We start from the raw sequence: 16,530 nt of genomic DNA, 5'->3' as shown, positions 1-16,530 counted from the left end.
TACACACACGGATCTTTACGGGGGGTTACGGGCTCCTTCCTTCTCACTAAACCTGCCCCCCTGATTTTCAGCTGGGTGGGGCCAGCCCTCCCTCCTTAATTCAATCACAGTGTCCTATCTCTAATCCACCCCATAATGAGCCAGTAAAGGTCCGTGAGCATTGCCGTGGCGCATCCCTCGCTTAAAGATTGGTGGTGCAACATGTCGAGCAACAACATTTCAGATAGAAAGGCCATGGCATCTTTTCCATGCTCATTTGTTGGACTGCTTTTTTTCAAGAACAACTTTCAATAACATTCATGTCCGCAGACCATCTCACGACAACTAAAAACACTAAAGCGAGCCAAAAGCACTCCGCCGTCACCGCTCCTCCCTCACTTGAGACGAGCCAAATTTGTTGTAGTAGATAGTTGGGATTCGTTGTGGCAAGACCCTACAGGACCAGCGCGCCAGGAAAGCAACCGTCGCCGATTAACAGAAGTATAGATCAAAAAAACCCAACCTCTAGACGCACAGATAAAGACTGGATCCAATCGGATCCACCGGAGACAAGCCCCGACCCAATCCTGTGAGATCCACCGCTGGCACACCTCCACACACCCTTTAACGATACTAGACGCATCACCAGAACAGGGAATAAGCGGGAAGAACCTTATTTCATCTTCCTGAATAGGATACAAACCCTAAACAAACTCATAAAAATACCTAAAAACAGAGCAAGATCCCTCCCGCCAGCAATGGCCGGGGTCCACCATGCCTCCATGGTCCTAGGGCCACCGGAGACGAGGCGGACCAGCGGCGATGCCAGAGGGAGGCAGACCATTTGTTGGACTATTTGAAATAAGAGGAATGCTCATATATTTCGTCACAAATCAATTCAGCCACCAATTATCTTAGGGGTTATTAAGAGCCATGCTAGGCTTGGGTTACCACGGGCGTGAAAGTTTGGGTTAATTGTTGCTGGGAGGGTAACACTTTTTTTATAATCGTAGTTGCGTGTAAAACAAACTCGATTCTTCTTAATTAATGGATGGGCCAAATGTTTTGACTCTGTTTCAGAAAATATATATGACCTAGGCCTGTCCAGAGTTTGTTGTGGTGGCCTTTGGAGTAGGCACTGTCTTGTTGCTGGTCATGTTCTAGGACTCGTGAGATTGTGTAAGCAATAACATAAGAAAGCTACTAAAAAGAGTCGAATCAACATACTCTCAAGGCCTTGTTCGGTTGAGGTGGTTTTTGAAGGGGAATGGCAGGGTTTGAGGGGGATTAGATCTCCTACAAGCCAAAATCCTCTCCAATCCACTCCAATTCCCTTGGGAGGAGGATTAAACGAACAAGGCCTAAATGAAGGTAATCATAGCATCACAAACTGGCATGTCTCAACTACTTAAACTCTGAGGGTGCATCTTCAAATGATCTGAACTTCATATGGGGAAAAATGAAAAGGAGCTACAAGTCACATCATTACAGGAAGAGTAACAAATGCCAGATGTAAATTCAACTGGCGATCCTATCATTTCAGAATCTAACACATCTTAACCAGGCAAAAAAGTTACAGCTGCTTGCTGGCTGCAAAACTCAAACACTAGGTATGCTTCCTCTTCTTGGTCTTTGGCCAACTACAGGCATGTTTCCTCAATCTGCCAAGTATCTTCCTCTCACTCACACGCAACACCAGAGAATGGTAAATGTTCCTTTCGCCGACGGGAGAGCATGTTCGGAGCTTCTCCTCGTCATCTTTTAAAGTGCTGGAACCATAGAGGCTCTCCCGGTTGTCAGCAATGGATGCAAGTGCAGAGACAATGCTCTCACTTTGCAGTAGCTTCTTCACATCAGGCAGTTTTTCAACCCCATTTTTGGCGGGTCTTGTTACTTCGACAACCTTAGCAAAACTGTCGATGGTATCCTGCTCATCGTGCTGGTCATCATCACCAACCAGATCCTCAGCTACGCAGACCAACTTGTCATAAACTTCAGGCTCCAAGAAGATGATGTAAAGGAGGATCAGAAGTTCAAGCTGGGGCTCTCCATCGTATGAGATCTCAAAGTACTCGGCATCTTCGCTGGTGCAGCCTGAATAGCCTAGCTTATGCCATAGTGATACCCTTGCTTTTGCATATCGATGGGAGTACTTGGACGAGCACCACTTGGTGACCAGTGTTAAATCGATGTTGACAATGTCGTATGGGTTGTCAAGTTCTGTAAAACCATACCGATGAAGCAAAGCAGCATTTCCCATGGTACCATACGTATTATAAACCTAGAGTCCAAAGAGAGAAGAAAAGAAGCTGCATCATTATTATGGTACTATTTCTTCCAAACGGAGAACAGTGACTGCATTAATATACGAACCTACGGAGATCCAGCACAACAAAATGAATAATCACTTGACAGCAAAATCAAATGGCAAGTTAGTAGCTGTGCATTACCTCATCCCCTGGATTGGCATCTCTGACAATAATCATTTCCAAATCTTCATCGTTATATCCTTCACCTTATAAGTAGATAAATAATCGTGAGCGAAACTCTCCGTCAGTCAATTACAAGTCTTGACAACTTATGATCATGTACATGCATATGTCAATGAAAGTAACCTGAAGGTTTGGCGGTGGAATTTTCAACAGTTGACGGTTCATCAGCAGAAGCATTGCTTTGATCATCGTCATCTTTTTCTTCAACTAAGTCTATATTGCTTTGATCAACGTCACCTTCTTCACCTGAGTCTGCATTACTTTGATCATCACCATCTTCTTCTTCGTCTGAGTCTGAGTCGTCTGACTTAGTGAAGTGGACATGTTCACCATCAGTCTTGTGATTAAAACTGATAACCAAATACAGTGAAGGGCACATATCCATGTTAATATTCACACCACTATACCTCATCAGTCACCACTATGTAATAATAGCTGACCTAGTGTGGGTAACTGATGAAGCATTTGCAACATAAGCATGTAAAATGAATCCAATTACATAGGTAGATGTAGCTTACAGGTCAGCCAGGGGAACCATTCCAGAACCATGATATTTATCTATACGGAAGGACCTTGATGAAAGAAGACTTTTAGCAGCAAAATATTTCTCCAGGCTAAGATCATCTGGCTTGACCCCCAATTCTCCAGAAGAAATGAGTGGCTCAATACATTCTTTCCAATCCTCACAAAGGAATTCCCTGTCTTGCTTCACTGTCTGCCTAGAAATTTGCTGTTTTTAGAGAAATCTCTATGCTTGGACAAGATTGATATGAAGCATGATATGATAAATTTGGCTCATATGATTTTCACAGTATGGTGGAAAACATCATTAGACACTGTCCAATTAGCTCACGGTACAAATAATTTGAGCAAACAAAGCCACAGTTTCAGGCAACTCAAATTAACCAAACTAGTGCAAGATATATCGCAAAATTCACAGAATTTACTGCATTGCAACATCAATCACGGACTAAGATACATACGCACCGCGACTTACTACAGGAGAAGGTTTCACCTTATCGAGCTCGGTGCCGGCGAGGAGGCGCGCGGCCTCGTCCTCGGGCCAGACGAGCGGCACGGGCTCGCAGTCCGGGATCAGGCGGAGGTAGTCGTGCCACGGAGAGTCGGCGCCCCGCGCGCGCTCGTACATGACGGCGACGGCGAGAGCGAGCGTGCCGCCGAGCTGCGCGTCCTTGATGGCCGCCGCGGCCCCGGACGTGCGCGGCGTCAGGCACGCGCGGCGCGGGATGGTAGCAACGACGTCGCCCTCCCGGAGCGCGGCGAGCGCGCGCACGTAGACGCCGCCGGCCTCGCTGGCGTCGAGGCGGAGCGCGTCGCTGCAGACGACGCCGTGCTCCCGCAGCCAGCTCTCGAAGGCGCGGAGGCGGCTGCGGGGACAAGGCGGGGAACGGCATGAGGGTGGTCCAGGTCGTAGGCTGGAATATGAGGAGTAACGCAAAGGATTTCTTACCTTGCGGTGGCGACGTCCATGGCGGCGGCGGCGGCGGCGGCGCAGGTCAGGTGTCGCGGAGGTTTCCCTAGACAAGCGAGGGGGGACGAAGGCCGAAGTTAAATGGGGAAAAAGTTTAGGTTTTCACTAGTTGTATATCTGGTTACCAATCTATGAGAAATGTATCTGGCGAGACTGTCGATATGTCCGAGTGGTTAAGGAGACAGACTCGAAATCTGTTGGGCTTTGCCTGCGCAGGTTCGAATCCTGCTGTCGACGCTTTTTTTTTTAATGTTTTTGTCTACCTCGAAACAGAGAGAAAATGGTATGCGCCGTTGTCCTTTTTTTTTTTGGCAAATCAAGAGCTTTATTACTCAATAAACAACGAACCACAGCTCATAAATCCTCTTAAAAGCTCTTTGATTTCATGGCAAACAGCTGCATTCGCTGCTCTCTCTGAAAGTTCAGAGTTGCACATCCTAACCATCTCTTTGGCATCACTTTCAACACATATCCGTGAGTAACCCATGTCTCTGGCTAGTTGAATCCCGTCCTGGATAGCGTATAGTTCCATCGTTTGGTCACTTGATGCAAAACGATACCACAAGGCCTGTGTTCTGATTAGGTTGCCCTCTGAATCTCGTACCACCAGCCATGTACTTCCGCACCCTGCCTGCTCAAGAAATGTCGCGTCCACATTGATTTTCAGAGTCCCCTGTTCCGGTGCCTGCCAACGAGACTCCTCCTTGGTTACCACAAGTCGAGTAGTTTCCCCTGCTCAAGAAATGTCGACGCCTTTTTTTGTTTTTGCCTACCTCGAAACAGAGAGAAAATGGTATGCGCCATTGTCTTTTTTTTTGGCAAATCAAGATCTTTATTACTCAATAAACAACGGACCACAGCTCATAAATCCTCCTAAAAGCTCTTTGATTTCATAGCAAACAGCTGCATTCGCTGCTCTCTCTGAAAGTTCAGAGTTGCACATCCTAACCATCTCTTTGGCATCACTTTCAACACATATCCGTGAGTAACCCATGTCTCTGGCTAGTTGAATCCCGTCCCGGATAGCGTATAGCTCCATCGTTTGGTCACTTGATGCAAAACGATACCACAAGGCATGCGCTCTGATTAGGTTGCCCTCTGAATCTCGTACCACCAGCCATGTACTTCCGCACCCTGCCTGCTCAAGAAATGTCGCGTCCACATTGATTTTCAGAGTCCCCTGTTCCGGTGCCTGCCAACGAGACTCCTCCTTGGTTACCACAAGTCGAGTAGTTTCCCTTGCTCAAGAAATGTCGACGCCTTTTTTTGTTTTTGCCTACCTCGAAACAGAGAGAAAATGGTATGCGCCATTGTCCTTTTTTTGGCAAATCAAGATCTTTATTACTCAATAAACAACGGACCACAGCTCATAAATCCTCCTAAAAGCTCTTTGATTTCATGGCAAACAGCTGCATTCGCTGCTCTCTCTGAAAGTTCAGAGTTGCACATCCTAACCATCTCTTTGACATCACTTTCAACACATATCCGTGAGTAACCCATGTCTCTGGCTAGTTGAATCCCGTCCCGGATAGCGTATAGCTCCATCGTTTGGTCACTTGATGCAAAACGATACCACAAGGCATGCGCTTTGATTAGGTTGCCCTCTGAATCTCGTACCACCAGCCATGTACTTCCGCACCCTGCCTGCTCAAGAAATGTCGCGTCCACATTGATTTTCAGAGTCCCCTGTTCCGGTGCCTGCCAACGAGATTCCTCCTTGGTTACCACAAGTCAAGTAGTTTCCCCTGTTGTTCTAAGGTCAACAACATTATCAAGAGCTCACCGAACAGAAGCTTGAACTAATCTTTCCCTTATCACCATGAGTACGAGCATTTCTTTCAGACCATACCGCCCAGCAGCCACACATACCATGCATACAAAATGGTCTGATCCTAGTTTTCCATCAATCAAATATAAAGCCCACGATTGTGGATGTAACACAGGGATTTTTATCTGCATCATGGTCTTCATCTCCTTCTAGAAGAGTCTCGCCCAAGTGCATTCGAACAGGGCATGGGTTATAGTTTCCTCCTTGCCACATAGGTCGCAGAATGGGGTCTTTTCTATGTGTCGAGTAAGCATGACAGATTTACAGGGCACAAATCCTTTGATAACTCTCCACCAAAAGTTCCTAACTCTTGGTGGTATCGATATCTTCCATAAGGCATTTCCTATTGTTCCTGACGAAGACGGTTCATAGGAATGTCTCGTATGCGCCATTGTCCTTGTCTTGTTAACGAAGCCCGTATCAATCTTTTGTAAGGGGAGCCATTCATGTATTTCGTTCATTATCAGAAACTAGGAAATAGGCTTAATTCAAGTAGATCATATACTCCTATATATATATATATATATATATATATATATATATATATATATATATATATATATATATATATATATATATATATATATGTCCACGAGGCTCAAGTAATAAACAATGATTCCACCAATCCCTCTCTATTCCCTTCTAACACACAACCAGGGGTTGCCTTGCCTCCAGGACCTCGCCTTGCGCCGGCGTTGCGGGAGGTAGCCGGGGAGTTTCTGGACGGTAATATTCCATGGGTGCCGCGGGCGGGGGAGGGGTGCGGTGCCCATGCAGAGGATGGATTAGCGGGAGAGGTGGCGGCGTTGAAGGCGCGGCGGCCGGCTCCATTTGAGTGTTGTGACTGGTGAGATGAAACGAATGGATCAGGAGATGACATTGCCATGGGGAATTTTCCAAAGTAAATGACGGATCTACCCTTAAAATAACTAACTGGTCCCACTAAAATTTTGTAACGGTCCCATCGTTCTATGTAACTCCTCATATTTTTAGTTGTGTAACTCATCGTAACTTTCATTTTCCTACAATCAGATTAGGGTGGAAGGACAGCTCGTAAAATCGTCAATCACCGTAACAGTTGTAATGTGTATATTTAATAGGAGGACAAACTGTTTTTATGTAACAAAGCCGCCCTAGCTCAGTTGGCATCTGCATGAGGATGTGGATGCAACGTTGCAAGTTCTATTCCTTGCGACCACCAAATATTTTTGGCTTCCTCGGCGAGGATCGATGGGCTGGATGCGGACGACCCAGTAGGGGAGTGCGGCTGAGGCCCAATACTGCCTGTGCGATGGAGCAATTTTTTTATTGGGCCAATTGCATGGGGGCTACTATATGACGCTACTTGTGTAAAATAATGCATGGGACGCATATCAGTTCGTGTATGTGCCGGCACACTGGTACGATCCAAGACAACATGTGTTTATAAGGCGCAAAAAAAATCCCCAAAAAAATCTGAGTTGAATGATCGAAATCATGCCCTTAAAGACCTGACTACGTGCTGCTAGCCGCTAGAAGAAATGAGTCCTACCAACCAATGGCCAGCTCGAACCTTTAAGAACATACTCCAATGTTAGATTCAAAACATTTTTTTGTTTTCTTGAACTTTTTAAAAAATATAAATTGTTGAATATTTTTGGAAACATGAATAATTTCGAAAATCCCAAACATTTTTTTAAATTCTTTACATTTTCAGAAATACACAACAAAATTTAAAACATTCAAAATTTTATTTGGAAACATGAATTTTTTGAGTTTTTTTGAAAAAGAAAACATATTTTGAACATTCAAAAGAATTTTAGAAAAATTGTTTCTTTAAACTCCAAATTATTTTGAATTTGCAAGCATTTCACTAAGACAAGAATATTTTTCGTATTTGGAACATTTTCAAAACACATTTTTTTTAGAAAATCTCAAACAACTTCGAAAAATACTAATAAAAAGTGGAACATTTTGGAAAGTTTGAACCAATTTTGGATAGTGAATAAAGATTTAAAGTTCTAAACAATTTTCAAAATGGGATACTTTTTGGAATTCAGAACTTAAAAAATGAATTTTTCTGAAATTATGAACTTTTTTGAAAATTTTGAATTTATGGAAAAAAGTAGAAATAAAAATAAACTTCAAAGGAAAAAATACAAATGAAACAAGAAAGAAAAAAGGAGAAAGAAACGAAAAAGAAAAATGAAAGCATAACATAGAGCAAAAAAATGGTTCAGCCCAGCTTGTGCGCCTTGTGCAAATCTACAACTATTTGATGCTCCATGCGATAAATAAGGTTTTCCCACCTGCGTGGGCACAAAAATAAATGGGCTGGCTTTGCTAGGCCACCCCGCGGGTGGCCCAGGTACAAAATGCTGGCATTTCTCCTTTTCTAATAGATGAACGGACAAAAATTTAGTACCACCTCGAATAGAAAAAAATCTTTTCGATGATGAACAGATGAACAAGTTGGAGACACGCACCTTGCTTTATTAGTAGGTATAGATTAGAGGCATATTGTCAGACGGATACCGATCCGGGAACCCGCCATCCAAAGCTAGCCACATATATCCAGTTGCATTACGAATCGAAATATAATGAAATAAAAAAATTTGATGCATATTTAAACAATCCAAACGATACTCATTCATACTTGGGTAATTTTTGCATAAACTGGATTGTTTTCTACATATTTGAACTAGACCAGACTCTAAACCTAGCCTAAATGACTGTCGGCGCCCATTCCCCATGTCCGGCAGGCTGCCGGACATGAGCCCAGGGAATTTAAGCTCCGCCTCTGCCTTCGTAGCCTACAAGCACTAATCAGCCGACGATGATGAGCCCGCCAAGCTTGGCTTCAGTGGGAGCGAAAGAGCGGTGGCCTTCCTGGGACCTGAGCGCAAGTGACCTCCCATGGTCTACTCTTCCTCGCTACCGGTGACGCCCGCGGACGGGCCGACTTCATGGTCGTGACAGCGGGGCACGGTCGTGGCGCTGCTGGCGACCTCGTCCTCGCTCTTGCCCTAGGCGTCATCCGCCGCCCCAATGATCTCCTTGAAGGCAGCTTCTAACTTCGCTTGACGGGCGTGGTACCGCCAGCGATCGCGACGGATTTCGCGAGCGATCCAGAAGGATTCCAGCAATGTCTTCTACTCGCCACCGTTCACGTAAGGCGTGATGGCCGAGCTGGCAGCAAGTTCCTCCTCCGCGTGTTGGTGCTCGTCGAGGAGGCGAAAGTTGTACTCCTGGTCCGTCTGCGCCTGCCAGAACGCAACCCGCCGCTCTTCCAACACCATCTCGGTTTTGGGGTCAAGGTTGGGTCCATATAAATAACATAAACATAGAGGGACCAAGGGGGGTCGCATCCACGACTGAAGCCTCAAATATGCTATCCTCATAAAAGAAAATTTGGAGAATTGGGGTACCAGGCAAGATAAACACTTCTTGTGGGGATTGGCCCACGTTCTACATCTTCTTGTGTGAACTTGAGTTGAAGAGACATGGACGTTTCCCTGCGGTGCCCTGTGTGACAAATGAACGGGGAAGACAGAGGCCAATTTTTCTATTCAAATGCAAACAAGCCAAAGTGAGCTGGAGAGAATGTGGTCTTGAGGAGGAGAGAGAGTCCTGCTCAAGGACCAGAGAACGACTTTGGCAATGATGGACAAACTGATGGCTCTCGCGGCTGAGAAGTACCCTCTTATTGGCATACTTATGTGGAATTGGTTGTGCGAGCGCAGTACTCGCAGAGAATGAGGAAAAGGAAGGCAATGTGAGGAGCTAGTGTGGATTATAAATAATCAAACCTCTTAGTTTTGCAATACGCAGGTTGAACTGAAGAGCAGGCGTTGATGCCTGTGAAGCATTGGATGCCACCAGTGAAGGAATGGATTAAAATAACACTCCCCTTAAAATAAATGTTGATCGCTCATATAAGGCTGCGGATTTGAAGGGCGGTTGGGCCGTTGTTCATATGGGGAGGTGGTGTCTTGCGCTGCAGGTTTTCTTCCAAACATTCAGAATGCTTTGCACTCTGAGGTGCTTGCTGTTAAATCTGGGCTTAGGTTGGCGTCAAGAGTTGGGAGCTCTTAGTGGTTGTTTGGATACAGGATTTATAATTTAATACCAAACCTGTTTCACTAATCATGTTTATAGGATTCTAAACCTGTTTCACTAAACCTGTTTCAGTGGGAGCGAAAGAGCGAGTGCCAGTGACCTCCCATGGTCTACTCTTTCTCACTATCGGTGGCGTCCGCAGACGGGCCGACTTCATGGTCATGACGGCGGGGCGTGGCCATGGCGCTGCTAGCGACCTTGTCCTCGCTCTTGCCCTAGCCGCGGCCCCGTTGATCTCCTTGAAGACAGCTTCTAACTCCGCTTGACGGGCGTGGTACCGCCAGCGATCGTGGCGGATTTCGCGAGCGTTGCAGAAGGATTCCAGCAATGTCTTCTGCTCGCCACCGTTCACGTGAGGCACGATGGTCGGGCCGGCGGCAAGTTCCTCCTCTGCGTGTCGTGCTCGTCGAGGAGGCGAAGGTTCTACTCCTGGTCCGTCTGCGCCTGGCGGAACGTGACCCGCCGCTCTTCCAACACCATCTCGGTTTTTGGGGCAAGGTATTTGTGAGGGGATGTGTTTAGTGAAGATGGTGCGGCCTGCATACTTTCCATCCAAATCAATGAGGACCTTGAGGACTACCCTGCATGGCACTTCGACAACAAGGGCAATCTTTGGTCAACTCTGCTTATTGGGTCCATATAAATAACATAAACATAGAGGGACCAAGGGGGGTCGCATCCACGACTGAAGCCTCAAATATGCTATCCCCGCGGAAGAAAATTTGGAGAATTGGGGTACCAGACAAGATAAAATACTTCTTGTGGAGATTGGCCCACGTTCTACATCTTTTTGTGTGAACTTGAGTTGAAGAGACATGGACGTTTCCCTGCGGTGCTTTGTCTAACAGATGAACGGGGAAGACGGAGGCCAATTTTTATATTCAAACGCAAACAGCCAAAGTGAGCTAGAGAGAATGTGGTCTGGAGGAGGAGAGAGTCCTGCTGAAGGACCAGAGAACGGCTTTGGCGATGATGGACAAACCGATGGCTCTCACGGCTAAGAAATAACCTCTTATTGGCACACTTATGTGGAATTGATTGTGCGAGTGCAGTACTCGCAGAGAATGAGGAAAAGGAAGGCAATGCGAGGAGCTAGTGTGGATTATAAATAATCAAACCTCTTAGTTTTGCAGTACGCAGGTTGAAGTGAAGAGCAGGCGTTGATGCCTGTGGGCATTGGACGCCACCAATGAAGAAATGGATTAAAATCAATGTTTTAAATAGCAGGCTATGAAAAATAGCGGTGGACCTTTAAATTAGCTATAGCGAAGCTATAGCGGGCTATTTATGAAGACGACTATTTAACGGCATCCCACTGAAAAGGCTATAGCGGAGTTATAGCTGGCTATTTAAAACTATGATTAAAATAAATGTTGATTGCTCATATAAGGCTGTGGATTTGAAGGGCGGTTGGGGCGTTGTTCATATGGGGGAGGTGGTGTCTTGCGCTGCAGGTTTTCTTCCAAACATTCAAAATGCTTTGCACTCTGAGATGCTTGGTGTTGAATCTGGGCTTAGGTTGGCGTCAAGAGTTGGGAGCTCTTAGGGGTTTTTTGGATACGAGATTTATACCAAACATGTTCGTTTCCACTAATCACATTTAGGATTCTAACCACCTAAAACTATGTTTGGTTGGTCCATCAAATCTTGGGATAACGAAAACTTGGTTTCCCATAAACCAGAAAAACGAGTATTTGGAAAACGAAATATGTATGTGGCAACTGTGTGGCAGGTTGCAAAAACTACCACACGCATCCAGCATTGTCAGATCCGATCGCGCGCATCTGCCCGCCATTCTGATTTCCTTCCTTCTTTAGCTTTCCTCCTCCCGATTTTATCGCGCACCTGCACCCGCATGTGCCTCCCTAATTTTTGCGCCTCCCGATTTTCAGGAGATCCGATCGCGCGCACGGCGCACCCGCCTCGCCCTTCCAATTTCCTTCCTTCTTTAGTTTTTGATTTTCGGGCAAAAATAGTGCTTGCAATGGGATTTGATCTCTGGTCTATAGGTAATCAATGAAGGGAGCTGGCCATCTCACCTACAACTCATTGTTGAACAAGCTAAGGAAAAATACGGTTTTGACATGTTTTGCCTTTAATATGTTAGCACCGAAAATATTTTTGTTTCACCTATCAAATCCGACACATAAACTTTTCCTGTGGTAAATTCTCCATCACCACCACGATAACTAACGCACCACCAACATGATAACTTTTGTATACCACACGTTACATTATGTGCAAGTAGCATGGTCATATAAGCACCGGAGGTGTGATAACTTTGGTGAAAGCATCGTGGTAACTTTGATCATTGGGGAAGAAATTTGTTGAAGCCCCCGCCCTCAACCCCTCGGTAATTTCTGTAAATAGCATGATAACTTTCACACCATAGACCTGATAATTTAGATACAAACATCATCGTACCTTTAAACATTGGGAAAGAAAAACGTGAAAATATACCCGATAATTTCTGTGTAAATAGATGATAATATACATAGCGCACATCTGATAACTGAGATAGAAACACCATGGTAACTTCAACCATAGGGAAGAAAATTATTGAAAAGATACTTCGGTAACTTATATGTAAATAGCACGGTAGTATACCTCCCTTCCCTGGTATTTTTCTGTCTAATAGCATTAAAACATATGCACTGTGATAACTAAACACCATGATAAGTTTTGACCCATGGAAATTTTTTTGCTGAAATATCCCCCTGATAAATTTTATTTAAATAGCATGATTTTTTAAGCATGGCCGGTATAGGTTATCTAGAATCACCATGATAACTTTTTGACTCGCAAAAAAGTTGTTCAAAACATTCCCGATAAAATATTTGTGTAAATAACATGATAATACAAGCACCCATAACCGATAACTTACATATAAACATCATGGTAACTTTTTACCAAAGGAAAAGAAAGTTGTTAAAAACATACACTCGCCTCGCGGGGCCTCTTGGATGAACACAACACATGGTGTGCCACGGGAAAGTCACATAATGTTTAGTGTCATGAGGGGCACACGTGCTCGTGAGTTGGCCGGAAAAAAACGGTCCGCTTTGACCCGCTATAGGCATGATAAGTTACGCAAAAATTCCGTTGTAATTTTTTACCTATGGAAAAAGCTACTGAAACACACCCGGATTTTTAGGTGTAAGTACCATGATAATATACGAATCGTAGAATCAGTAACTCATGTACAATCCCCCATGGTAACTTTGACCGGAGGAGGTTGATGTAAACATACCTTGATGATTTATGTGTTAGTACCACGGTATATTATGCATCAAGGAGCTGAATAACTTGTGTATAAAACACAGTGGTAACTTTAAAAGAGGGTGTAGTTGTTGAAACATAGTACATGATAAGTTCTATGTAAATAACATGATAAGTTACGCAACATAGGCCTGATAACTTGCATACGAATACCATGGTAACTTTGACCCGAGGGAAAATTGTGGTAATTTTCTGTAATAACACGATTGTAAAAAAAGGGTCAAAAGGAATAGTTTTCTTTAGTTGAGCAACAAATCCCTAAGGGTGAGTTGGTTGTGATGGTGCGCTTTGGTGCCTAGGGGTTGTGGGTTGTGGGTTCGAATCCCACATGCGCAATTTTTTTATCATGTGGGAGACGAGAAGAAGTGACAGTTTTCCTGGGGTGGGCGCGCGAGATGTGCGAAAAAAAGGTTTCTCGGACGAGCCTGCGGGGTTGTTCGGGAGGAGGAGGGATCGAAGAGAGGGAAGGTTGTTTTGTACTTAGAGGGAAATGGATAAAGTGTGTGTGGTAGTTTTAGCACACATGTGCCAAATATCACGGTCCTTTGGAAAAACCACTAATCGTCGTTCTTTTTCTACAAACCAGTAGTTTATCATTCGTTTCAATCGAGACTGTAGCTTCCATGAGACCTACGCCGAGTGGGTACTGGGTAGCGTCTAAGTATGTGTGCTAGGGCAAGGAAAGGCCCGTTCAGGTGCCGTGATTGCTGCTCCTCGGTGAGGATACATCGGCGTTTCTCGTGTGACCATGGGTGTGCTCGGCGTCGCTGCGGCCGCCGTGTATGTGATGAGGTGTAGATAGCTTTCCTGGAAACGGCGGCACGCGGCGTCTAGTACAGTAAGGTCAGCTGATTCCAGGTGCTGGTGTGAGTGCCCCGGCTGCTGCTCCCTCGACCGTCGACGATGTAGTGCAAATCCTAAAATCCAGCACGCTGGTGCCGCCGGCGAGCCCACAATTCTTACCATCAGTGAAGCAGCGGCTGAGGCAGGCCATGGCCTGACCTCTTCAAGGAGCAGCTACTCGAGCTCTGTCCCATGCTCTCGCCGTTCTTCAGCCTCAATAACACTAACACCTACCTCGCCGGAGCGCGCTCTTTTGCGTCGCGTAGATCAGCTGATGAAACGATCGGCGCGCGACACACACATGTATGAAATCGCATCACATGCCAATGGAGTGCAGCACGGTGGGGTTGATGGCAGTGATGGGGCCGCCGAAGACGAGGTTGTGGTCGCTGACGAACCCGGCGTCCCTGCCTGGTCGGACGCGAGGAACAGATGGCTTCCGCCACGTCGACCGCGCGTAGCACCTTTCCACGCAGCACGTTGTGCGTCTCCCTCATTGCCTCCATCTCCTTGGCGCTCAAGGCCACCACGACGCAGCTCAGTGGCGTGGCGCATGAGCTCCCGTGGCCGCGCGCACCAGGCCTAGCAGGGCAGCAGCGGCCAGCAATTTGATAGACATGGCGTGGTCGAGCGCCCAGCTCCATGTCCGTGAAAGGCCCGTCAGAAGCAGCACGAACTGTGCTGTGGTCAATGTGCTAGGCGCGGTGCCTCCCCTCTTGCCTCTCATGTGAACGGCAAACTGGTTTTACTAAAACTTGTTTCAAATACTTACTAGTTATCCAAACAACCCCTTAAAGTTATTTTTGAAAACTCATGTACTATTACTCAAAGAGTCACTTGAATAAGAGGGCATCAATTTCTTCTGAGAAAAAGTCCAAAACAAACCTTGAATACGTTGGCGAAACCTAAATCAAACCCTGAACTCTCAATTCCTGAAATCAGCACACCAAACTCATCGATCCCGGTCTATTTTAAACCTTGAGAGGATTTAACAGGTATTCATTGAATTAGGCCGGCCCATAGCGCAGTCTCCCACGCTGGTCTGGTTTTTCCTTGTTGTTTTCCTTTTTTCTTTTGTTTTTTTTCTTCCTTATACTTTGTGTTTTCACTGGTTTTATTTGGTTTTTCTTTCTTCGTTATACTTTTGGTTTCTTTCTTGATTTTCTTCATATTGTTTTCCTTTTCTCTTTTCTTTTTTTCTTTACCGGTAACCGGGTTTTTTACACATGTCTAATTATTTTCAGTACCCAATGTAAATTCTTAGTGCAAATATTTTTTGATACACCTTCGGCATATTTCAGATACGTTATTTACATTTAAAAAAGAAAGATGATTTCAAAAAATGCCGTAATGTTTTTCCAAATACACGTTTTACATTTCTTAACGACAATAAACATTTTATAAAACTACATGAACATTTTTTACATTGTGAAACATTTCTAAAATTGTATACACTTTTTTCAAACACATGTCACATATATTGTTTTAAGGGTATGACACATTGTTTTATATCACACAAACTTTTTTATACATTATATACACTTCTTTTAGAAAATGACACAAGAACATTTTTTGAAACTAGTGAACATTCTTGAAATGTTACATTTTTTTAATGGATGAAACATTCGTTTGAATCACACGAATATTATTTACACTGTACATACATTTTTTGGAAATGCCACGTACATTTTTCTAAACCCGTGATATTAGATGTCACAAACTTTTCTTTACACATTTGTTCAGGTTTAAAAAAAAAGTGTTCGCACTTTAAAACTTTGTTCTGGTTAAAAAAATGTTTCAAAACGTGTTCGGTTTTTCAAAATTGATTTTTTTTTCAAATAACAGTTGTATTTATTAAGTATTCAGAATTTTCAAAGGGTCGAAAGAATGTTTTCTAAGTTCGACGCTTCGGTGTTTTCCAAAACACAAATAATTTACAAAATTCCAAAAATATTATTTGTGACACAATTTTTGAAAATCCAAAAAAATCGTAGCATGTGAAAAACTGTTGGAATTCTGAACATTTTTTGACAAACATGATTCTTTTGAAATCACAGATAGTTTTCAAAAAAATGTGAATAGAATTTAAAAATTCCATACATTCTTTTAAAAACACAAAAATAAATTGAATTTGTGCCAAAAATAGAAAACAGGAACATTTTTAACTTCTGAAATTCTTTAGAAATACGCGAACATTTTTTAAACTGCACAAACTCGTGTTGTCGTATAGTGGGCCGGCCCAAAGTCTCGTCCGGGAGAGTAGCAGGTTATCCCGGTCGGGATTGTAGTATTCCCAGTATGCCAAACAGGTTTAGGGTCTAAAATAGACCAAGATTACAAGTTTAGAATGCAAATTTCCGGGATTCAAAGTTCAGGGTTTGATTTAGCTTTCGTGTATAATTTTAAAGTTTGTTTTGGGCTTTTTTCATTTCTCTTGCGTGGGTGTAGTAATTGATCGGCTTAAAACTTTCATTCGTAGTGGCGTATGCGTTGGCTGTGAAGGGAAACGCTAATGGCAT

At 44.2% G+C, this 16,530-nt stretch overlaps 1 protein-coding gene and 1 non-coding gene across 2 annotated transcripts; one reads left to right on the top strand and one right to left on the bottom strand.

Moving 5' to 3' along the window:
• Positions 1–1,384: 1,384 nt before the first annotated feature.
• LOC119269969 (ribosomal lysine N-methyltransferase 3-like) lies at positions 1,385–4,011 on the bottom strand. The gene is made up of 6 exons (XM_037551915.1): positions 3,943–4,011; positions 3,487–3,859; positions 2,990–3,186; positions 2,595–2,821; positions 2,430–2,494; positions 1,385–2,260 (listed from the first exon to the last, which is right to left on the bottom strand). Exons 1-6 carry the CDS (start codon positions 3,960–3,962, stop codon positions 1,586–1,588), a joined length of 1,557 nt encoding a protein of 518 aa, XP_037407812.1. The 5' UTR covers positions 3,963–4,011; the 3' UTR covers positions 1,385–1,585.
• Positions 4,012–4,118: 107 nt separating this feature from the next.
• On the top strand, positions 4,119–4,200 carry TRNAS-CGA. The gene has a single exon. It is a non-coding gene; the product is annotated as a tRNA-Ser (tRNA).
• Positions 4,201–16,530: the final 12,330 nt, after the last annotated feature.

The sequence above is a fragment of the Triticum dicoccoides genome, chromosome 3A (genome assembly GCF_002162155.2).
Source record: "Triticum dicoccoides isolate Atlit2015 ecotype Zavitan chromosome 3A, WEW_v2.0, whole genome shotgun sequence".
NCBI classification, from domain to species: Eukaryota; Viridiplantae; Streptophyta; class Magnoliopsida; order Poales; family Poaceae; genus Triticum; species Triticum dicoccoides.
The sequence above is the reverse complement of the archived record's forward strand: the minus strand, read 5'-3'. Positions and strand labels throughout refer to the sequence as shown.

Coding starts and splice junctions, on each gene's coding strand:
- LOC119269969 (XM_037551915.1), bottom strand. CDS start 3,962: ATGGACGTCGCCACCGCAAG. Junction 3,187..3,486: donor CCGGCACCGAGCTCGATAAG/GTGAAACCTTCT, acceptor ATTTCTAGGCAG/ACAGTGAAGCAAGACAGGGA. Junction 2,261..2,429: donor ATGCCAATCCAGGGGATGAG/GTAATGCACAGC, acceptor TTTGGACTCTAG/GTTTATAATACGTATGGTAC.